Consider the following 9,624-nt stretch of genomic DNA (forward strand, 5'->3'; position numbering starts at 1 on the left):
TCTGCCGAGCCACAACAGGAACTCCGATGGTTTTAACTTTATTGTAGTCCAGTTACCTGTTTTTATTTGTTGGCTGTGCTTTTGGTGTTATATCCAAGAAATCCTTGTTAAATCCAATGTCATGAAGCTTTCCCCTTATGTTTTTCCTCTTATATAGTTGTAGCTCTTAAGCTTAGATCCTTGATCTCTTTGAGTTCCTTTGTGTGTGTGTGTGTTGGAAGTTAGATGTAACTTTATTCTTTTACACGTGGTTATCCAGCCTTCCTCCACTGACCAGGTCTTGGCACCTGGTCAGAAATCAGTTGGCCTAAGAGATCTCTTGGGGCACAATGGGTTGATCATCTGGCGTTGTCTCTGGTGGCTTGAGTGGCTGCTGTGGCACGGGTTTGATCCCTGGCCCAGGAACTTTCACATGCCATCGGCGCAGCCAAAAGAAAACAAAAAACCAAAAAAACAAAAAACATCAATTGGCCTTACATGCAAGGGTTTATTTCTGGGTTCATTATATTCCTTTGGCCTGTATGTGTTTCCTTAGGCCAATAGCACAGTATTCTTTTTGGGGGGATGGCTGTGCTCAAGGCATGTGGAAGTTCCTGGGCTGGGGATTGAACCTGCACCACAGCGGTGACCCAAGCCACAGCAGTGACAACGCTCAATCCTTAATCGCTAGGCCACCAGGAAACTTCCCACACTGACTTGGTTACGGTAGCTAAGCGGTGAGTTTTGAAATCAGGAAGTGTGAGCTCTCCAACTTTGTTCTTTTTTTAACATTATTTTGGCAGTTTAGGAGAAAGAAACGTTGACTGCTTGTAAGAGCCGTGTGGAGTTTCTACGTTCTTTCTAAAAAATTCATTCTTAGAACAATTTTCTGGGCCTGTTTTTTGCTGTTTGCTGAAGTATGTGTCTCCGCTCTTGATTTTAGAAGGAGTACCCGAGCCAGAACGCCGTCGTGAAGAGGATGCAGTCTCTGCAGATTGACTGTGTAGCCGTAGCCCCGAGCAGGTCCAATTCAGGTGGCTCGTCCTGGGCGGAAAATCTGTATTCACTGCTCTGTGTTCCCTCACCTCCTGCCTAAGATGCTGTTTATGATCCTGTGAAAAACAGAAGCTGTGAAATTTAACACCTGCCTTAAAGGAGGGTTTCATACACTCAGAGTTAAGATCCCTGTATGTGCAGTATTAGCTGACAACCCGCTGAGCACAGGAGGCCAGGTGCCTCTGCCAGGGCGGAGGAGGCCGCTCAGAAGGAAGAAAGGGACGTGCGTGGGAGCGAAGCCCTTGGGAGGGTCGGGATGACTGGGCTCCGGGGGTGCTCAGAGCTCGCGCCCGGGGTCAAGCAGGGCCCCTTTTCTCCTTCTAACAAAAGCAGGATTTAGGATTTTGGAGCCACCTGTTGGCTGTCTCTTCTGGGGCGGCTGACGGACTTCTCATCCGTCATCACGATACTTGCCCTGCTCCCCTGGGGCTTTTGGAGTGAAAGCGTCCGTGGGACGGGCTTGGCACGGAGCTGCTGCCTCTGGTTGCCCAGCCCGCGGCACACCCGGGGACGCTGTCTGCTCCGCACCCGCCCAGCTCCCTGGGCTCTGCAGCCACGCCGCCTCCTGTGGCGGGTGCTGACTCCCCTCGTGCTGTCACCTGCAGGCAGGGACCACACACGCCTCGTGGGCGGAAGACCCGCTCGTAAACGCTTTTTCAGAGTTTCCTCAGAGTTGTCAGTGTGTTACTCTGGGCACAGGTTCGTGGGGTGCTCGGGTTTTGTCTCGCCGCTCTGTTGACTGTTTCATGAAACGCCTTCCAATGCCGATCATGTGTCTTCAGCCCCAGAACAGCCAGGTTCGCTGCACAGCTCGCAGGGCTTCGGGATGGGCCCCGTGGAGGAGTCCTGGTTTGCCCCCTCCGCAGAGCACCAGCACGAGGAGAACGAGCTCCACCTGCAGAGCAAACTCCAGGAGGAAGCCAACTACCATCTTTTCGGCAGCCGCATGGACAGGCGCACCAAGGAGCAGCCGGGTGGCAGCTCGGTCTACGGCGGGGAGGAGGAGAGGCGGCGCAGGGTCTCGCACGACCCCTTTGCGCAGCAGAGGCCTTACGAGCCGGCCCAGGGCCCCGCGGTGAAAGGCCTCGCTTGTGCCGGTCCTGGTAGCGCCGCCCAGCACCCGGCGGGGCTGAGCAGCCACCCGCAGCCGCTGTACCAGAGCCATGGGTCGCACAAGCCTCAGGGCTTGGGAGCAAGGCCCCTGGATCTGGGAGCCGCAGATCGAAGAGTTTGGTACATGCCGAGTCAAGGCCACCGGCCAAGCCTGTATAAGACGCCGGTGCCCGAGACCGACCTGCTGGGCAACACGCCCACCCTGCCCTTCGCCTCCCTGCCATCAAGAGGTAAACAGGCCTTTGCGTCATGCCCTTGTATTTTTTACATTTTCCCGAAAGTGACGGTGCCCTCGCACCAAGGAGCGCGCCTCTCTGCTCCCACACAAGCCCCGCTTCCCGCCCCTGCTGCCTGTCGCTCTGCAGGGTCACGGGGCACCAGCCATCTGGAGCCTCTTTGGGCCGCCCTTGCCGCCACAGAGTGGCCTCCGTCAGACGCCCCGGCCCAGGCGTGCCCTGGGGTAGGAGCCACTGCAGCCGCTCCCAGGGCTGGGCGACAGTCCTTGTACCTAGCAGGCACCTGCCACTCCAACCCGAGTGTCACCTTCTCCGCTTTAAGCGAAGGTGTCTGCCGGTACTCTTTTCTCCTGCTTGCCGTCTCCCGAAGGTCAGGACAAGGCCTGGGTGTTTTCATTCCTACCTCACAGAGGCCACAGACGCCACCGGTGACGAAAAGCCCCTTCCTGGGTGACCGTCACTCCCACCCAGGCCCAGAGCTCCGTACATCGTCCCCGACTGGAGCCGTACCCTCAGACAGTAACTCCCCCTCCCCCTGCCCCCAGCCCCGGCAACCACCTTCTGCTTTCCCTGAATTTGATAATTCTCGGGACCTCACGTAAGTGGTATTCGCCCTTCGTGACTGGCTTACTTCACGTAGCACAGTGTGGGCTGTCGGAATATCCTTGTTCGCGGCTGAATAATATTCCACTGTCGGACGGACAGCTTTTGTTGTCCATCATCTGTTGAGGGACATTGGGTGGCTTCGGCTTTTTGGCTTCTGTGAATGATGCTGCTAGAAACGTGGGTGTATAAATGGCTAATTGGAACCCTGCGTTCAACTTTGGGGGTTTTAGACCCAGTAGGCATGATAGATCATATGGTAATTCGATTTTTATTTTTTTGAATTTATTTACTTATTTTAGGGCCGAACCTGCAGCATGTGGATATTTCCACACTAGGGGTCAAATCAGTGCTATAGCTGCAGGCCTACACCACAGCTCACATCCTTAACCCACTGAGCCAGGCCAGGGATCGAACCCATGTCCCCATGGATCCTAGTCAGGTTCATTACCACTGAGCCACAATGGGAACTTCTGGTAAATTCTATTTTTAATTTTTTGAGGAACCACCATCCTGGTTGCCGAGTGGCTGCACCACGTTCCATTCCAATTTTTCCGCTTCCTCACCAACCTGTTATTTTCCGTGTTTTGTTTTTTTTCTTTTCTTTTCTCTTCAGGGCTGCATCCATGGCACATGGAAGTTCCCAGGCTAGGGGCTGAATTGGAGCCGGTACCGCAGCCCACAGCAACGTGGGATCCGAGCCACGTCTGTGACCGACACCACAGCTCACGGCAACCCACTGAGTGGATCCTTAACCCACTGAGCGAGGCCAGGGATGGAACCCACAACCTCATGGTTCCGAGTTGGATGCGTTAACCCAGGGCACCACCACGGGAACTCCAGAAGAAAATTTCCAGAGGAGGCCTAGGATAAATCATTCAGTGTCTGGACTAAAACCTCATCCCCTTACCATGCTGTCCTTTCTTCCCTTCCCTTCCTCGCGATGGGCATGCGCTTGGCCGTGTTTCCTTCTCATCAGAGGCGTCTCCCAGATACATCCTGTATGGCAACTCTGGCGTCCAGATTGGCGACCACAACTACATGGAGCTCGGCGGAGCGAGCGCCTCAGTCCTGGACAGCATGTGCCCGCACGTGAAGGAAGAGCCCGCTTCCAAGTACCAGGCCGTCTTCGGTAAGATGCCCCTCAAGGACCCGCCGTGTGGCCACCTCGAGCGTTCTCGGCTACGTGCTCTCTGATCATTCCCCCTGGACGTTGCCCTGTCTGGCCTCTCTAACATAGCTCTGTAACTCCCACGTAACTGCTTTGTGATTTCTTCTGTTCAAAATGGGGACAGTTAGAATATCTGATTCCTGAAATCGCTGTGAAAGTTAAACAAGGCCGTGTGAGTAGAGAGCTCAGTACCCTGCCTGGCACACAGCAGGAGCTCAGAAGCATCAAGCGTATCTTCGTCTTTGTCTACTGCCACGCAGACCGAGGCGCCACAGCTCCCGTGGGTCCTCGTCAGAAGACGGGGTACGAGACAGGACTATGCCCTCCCTCGTCCGCGGGTGGTAACAGCAGGACGGCTTAATCTGCGGGGGCTCCGCTAAGCGGGCTCAGAACATTAACCCCAGAACACAACCTGGGAAAAGCAGTCATGAGGCCAAAGCAGTTGCTTTCAGAACCAGCTCCTCATTCACCTTAGGATTGGCAAGGCTGTGTTTATCGAAGGCCAGATAGTAAGTGCTTCCTGCTTGGCTGGAGGCAGCTGCTGCAACTCCTCAGCTGCCACGGTGGCACCACAGCAGCCACAGATGGTGCACCTGCCAGTGGGCACGGCTGAGTTCCTTTGTTCACAGAAACAGGCGGTGGGCCAGCCCCTGGGCTAGCCCATTTGAGGGCTAGTCTTTAAGATACTAGAGCAGAGGTTCCTGACTTTGGGGGTGACAGGGGTACCTTTGAGAATCTGGTGGAGCCCAGGGCCCCTCTCCTAGGGAAGTGCCGACGAGATGTGGCCGATGTCTCGCAGGATGTGGGGACTCCTAGTGTCTAGTGGTGGTGACAGAACTGCACGTGGGGGCCTGAGGAGGAGGGGGCGCTGCGTGGAGGGAAACGAGGTGCCCTTTCCGTGTACTCAGCTCACGAGGCAGGGCGAGGAGCGAGGAGTTCGGTTTGTGCTGCTGTCTGGTTTTATGCTTCGATTTGTTGTGCTTTCATGAAGGCCCCAGAGGAGGTAACCAGTGGAGAGCGGCTCTGTCTGTAGGAGAAAAGGGGAGCGCACTTGGGGGTGGGGTGGGCCGAGCCCCCCGAGTGGGCCCTGGAGAGAGCGGATACCGCAGCGCATCCATTAAGAGACAGGGGGCGGGGTGGGGGGTGTTCCTGGTGCCCTTGAGGAACGGGGCTCGGCCTCGTCACTGCCGGGGCTGGCTGGTCCCTGGTCTGGGAACCCCTGCATCCGCAGGCACAGCCAGAAATTCAACAAACAAAAGACGAGGGGGGGCGCTGTGAGGGAGCAGGCGCACGCGGGGCTCAGCCTCCCTGATGAAGAGAGAGGAGCGTGAGCTGCTGGGTGAAGGGCGTCCGGAGCGGAGGGACGCTGAGCCGCCCGGTGTCCGCGAAAGCCCCCCAGAGGGACAGAAACGGTGCTTTGCCGCCTGACATCGCGCGGGTCTCATATAATCGCGGCCCCGCGGGCCGGGGGTGTAAAGCGCAGCCGGGGCCTCAGAGCCGCCAGAGCCCTGCCTCCCCGCCCGACCCCCGCCAAGACCCCAGCCCGCAGAGCCGAGGTGAGGTCAGCGGCCGCAGGACCTCCCCTCCCTCCCCTCCCTCCCCTGCGCCGCCGCCCTCGCAGGGTCTGAGGCTGGAGGGCGGCGCTGGCCGCAGCTTGATGCCATCTGCTTTCTCTTGGCAGAGAACACCACCAGCCTGACGGATAAACACCTGGACCCGGTCAGGGAAAATTTGGGAAAGAACTGGAAAATCTGTGCGCGGAAGCTGGGCCTCACCCAGTCTCAGATCGAAGAGATCGACCACGACTATGAGCGGGACGGACTCAAAGAAAAGGTTTACCAGATGCTGCAGAAGTGGCTGATGAGGGAGGGCAGCAAGGGGGCCACGGTGGGGAAGCTGGCCCGGGCGCTCTACCAGTGCTCCCGGCTGGACCTCCTCAGCTGCCTCATCCTCAGCAGCCAGAACTAGGTCCCCGGGCCCTGGCAGCGGGGGGCGGACCCCCTGAGCCAGCGCGCTGCCTTGGACGGGCCAGAGCTCCCCCCGCACTCAGGGCCCCCGTGTCTGCGCGGAGCGCGTGTCTGCATCGCCCGGCGGCGAGCGGGCGGCCGGGGCCGCAAACAACACTAGACAGGAAAGTCCGGCCACAGCCACGGCCACGGCCCCGTCAAGAAGAAGCCTCACCGGGTTTTGAAAAGGAGCGAAGCCGTCTTCTGGGTCGTTTCCCTTCAGATGGTTCCGTAACCTGCAGTTATGCTGCTCCTTTAGTTCTTGGGGTCTTATTTGAACAAGAAAAAAATTCACTGAACCTGAAGCACACATCACCTTTCTCACTTTGCACCCTCCTCTCCACGCGGACTCCTGTTAAAACCAAAGTTCTGTAAAATCCTCAGTTCTCCTCAAGTGCGAGGTTCTGGTGCCACAGCCATGGTTCCCGCTAAAGTGTCTGTTAACTCGAGGATCAAGTTCTGCGTCGGTCACCACAGGCTTTAAGAGGTACATGCAGTCGCAGTTCCGTGTTCATGAGGAAGCGGGTTCGATCCTGGCCTTGCTTAGTGGGTTGAGGATCTGGTGTCACCGTGAGCTGTGCTATGGGTCGCAGGTTTGGCTTGGATCCCATGTTGCTGGGGCCGTGGTGTAGGCTGGCAGCTGCAGTTCCACGGCTCTGATTCGACCTGAAAACTTCCGTATGCTGCAGGTGCGGCCCTAAAAAGCAAAAGTAAAGAGGAAAAAAAAATTATATGTGGTCTTCACTGCGAAAATTAACCGAAGGGATTTTAAGGAGTACTGTGGGCGGCGGGGGGGGGGGAATGGGGAAGAAATTTTTCCCAGGCTGTTGTTGCACAAAATTGCTATGAACTGTGACGCGCCTTTAGTTTTCGGTTGTGTGCGGGCCCTGCAGGGGCGGGGCGTGCATCTGGGCTCATTGCTGCGAGGCGGCCTCCCCGCCCACCTGCCCCAGCGTGATGGACACAGCTGCATCTTTCTCTGTGCCCTTCATGGAAATGGACAGCTTCGAAGCCTGGGGACCCTGCCAGCAGCTCTCACCCTTTCAGAGCCCACCTGAAGTCACGAGGGAGTGAGGAGCAGAGGGCTAGAAGAGAAGGGTAGCCAGGTCCCCTGGCGCCCCTGCCAGCACCTTGGTGCCAGGAGGGAGGGACAGAAGGCCAGTGTGGCCAACGGGCTGCCAGAACAGTGTGTTTGGTGGGATGCTGTCAGTATTGGTGGTTCTGATTCTGAATCTCCTCCAGTCCTGGCAGATACGGCACACACACACACACACACACTCGCACGTGCACTCCCCTGAAGGGCTGCAGAGCAGGGGTTCTTGACCTTGGCATCCTGAGCTGGATGACCCTTTGTTGTGGGGACCATCCTGTGTCCTGTGCCTTGTAGGACATGTGGAAGCATGGCCTCTGCTCACGAGGCCCTCGGGCTGTGTCCACACACACACACACACACCCCGTGACAGAAATGTCTCTGGACATTCAGAGGCAGTGGAGGGGCAGAAGTGCCCCAGCTGAGACCAGCACTGCCATAAAGCAGTGAGCCTGTTTTCTTACGCACACATTCCAGGCTCGCTGCGTAAGGCCACACAGCATGAAATCACAGGGGCTGAGAGGGAAGCTGAGGGGCACACAGTCCCAGGCTTGCAAAGGGGGCTGGCTGATTTCTTTTCCAGATGCATCCCTCGTACCTGTATTCTAACAGTGTTCTAATCTCTCTACATTCCAAAGAAACTGATCAATATTGGGGCAAAAATGGAAGATATTTTTAAGGGACTTTTTAAAATAAAAATTTTGTACTTGAAACGTAAGCCATTGAAACGGTGTGTTTGTATAAATGAAACAGTTTGAGATTCTCCACTGTGACGTGCCCCGGGGGTCGGCACTCCCTGTACGTGTGCCCCGTTTCCCACCCCCGCTGCTGCCAGGAGAGGAAGCTGGTGGTACAAGAGGGGCTTCTGGACAGTGGCTCCCCCTGCCGTGGCCACACCCGGCTCAGCCCACCCTCTAAAGCCGGGCTGACAAGGGCCAGATGTGTATCTCAGGAGTTTGGATACAAGGCCCAAGCACCACAAAACACCAGTCTCGGGCAGAAGCCAGTTAACTGAGATGGCACGGATTACAAGAGAAGAAAGACGGTCCATTCTTGGTTCCAAAAACGACATTAGCAGTTGCTGCTGTGGTTCAGCAGATCGGAGGCGTCTTGGGAGCGCTGGGACCCAGGTTCCATCCCTGCCTGGCACAGTGAGTTAACGATCCTGTGTTGCCACGGCTGTGGCTTAGGTCGACACTGCAACTCAGATCTGGTCCCTGGCCGGGGAACTCCGTGTGCCATGGGGTGGCCAAAAAAGAGAAAACAAAGCCAAAACAGACAGTAAAAGATATTCAGGCCTAAGGCTGATACTGGCAAATAAGACGCACCTCCAGATCTCACATCCTGCTCAGCAGATCCTCCACTTGTCGCTATGGTCAGAGTCTTTGTTTTGGTCCATGATACGAAGTTAGGTTTTCGACAACAACAAAAAGGAGTTATTTCTCACAAGATGTTTTTGGGGTTGTTTTTTTTTTAGGGCCACACCAACAGCATATGGAAGTTCCCAGGCTAGAGGTCGAATCTGCAGCCACAGCTCCAGCCTACACCACAGCCACAGCCACACCAGGTCCGAGCCACTTCTGCGACCTACACCACAGCTCATGGCAACGGCAGATCTTTAACCCACTGACTGAGGCCAGAGATGGAACCGCGTCCTCATGGATACCATTCAGGTTTGTTTCCGCTGAGCCACGATGGGAAATCCTCCATGCGGGAAATTGATCTGGTATCTTTATGTTGAAATAAGAAATATTGTAGCATAATCCATATTTAAGCCAAATGTGCCTTCAGTGCTCAAGAAACTGCAGCGGGCTAGTGAGGACGCTGCAGGTAGCAGAACCTTCTGTCCATAGCACCTAGAAGCCCTGTGCACAGACCCTGACAGGCGAAGGGGCGGGGCGGGGGCGAAATCACGTAAATAGGAAAGCAAGTTGTCTCCAACTCAAGCCAAGGCTACACAGCAGCCACCACCGTGCTATTACTTTCAGGTAAGGTAGGGCAGGGCATAGACGCAATGAAACGGTAGTTGTTTTTTTCTTCGATTGCAGATAATGTTTCTAACCTTTAGAGCTTGAATTACATGGTCTGAAGAAGGAAAATTCACTAGCGGTAAAATACGCATAAAATCTCTCATGTTAACCATCTTTAAGTGCACAGTCTATGCTCATTTTGTGCCAACACCGGCACCATCCCCTGCGCAACTCCCTTCTCCCAAAACCGCGACGCTGATGCCCTTGGGAACTAACTGCCCCTCCCCAGGCCCTGGCGCCCACCGTCCTCCTCTGCGACTTGCCGGCTGCAGGGCCCTCACACCCCGGAACTAGGTTCTTCTGTGTGGCCCTTCCCCCTGGAGGCGGGCAGTGTCCTTTA

General features: G+C 55.9%; 1 protein-coding gene across 8 annotated transcripts in view; it reads left to right on the forward strand.

The window, feature by feature from the left end:
- The window catches only part of RIPK1 (receptor interacting serine/threonine kinase 1), a 39,674-nt gene extending 31,702 nt beyond the window's left edge, over positions 1-7,972 (forward strand). For all 8 annotated transcript variants that reach the window (XM_047797781.1, XM_047797782.1, XM_047797780.1 and 5 more), the window contains 4 exons: positions 923-1,013; positions 1,818-2,378; positions 3,967-4,119; positions 5,840-7,972. In XM_047797781.1, coding sequence (XP_047653737.1) covers positions 923-1,013; positions 1,818-2,378; positions 3,967-4,119; positions 5,840-6,126 — 1,092 coding nt within the window. In that variant the 3' untranslated portion in view covers positions 6,127-7,972. The remainder of the gene's footprint in view (positions 1-922; positions 1,014-1,817; positions 2,379-3,966; positions 4,120-5,839) is intronic.
- Positions 7,973-9,624: the final 1,652 nt, after the last annotated feature.

The sequence above is a fragment of the Phacochoerus africanus genome, chromosome 9 (genome assembly GCF_016906955.1).
Source record: "Phacochoerus africanus isolate WHEZ1 chromosome 9, ROS_Pafr_v1, whole genome shotgun sequence".
NCBI classification, from domain to species: domain Eukaryota; kingdom Metazoa; phylum Chordata; class Mammalia; order Artiodactyla; family Suidae; genus Phacochoerus; species Phacochoerus africanus.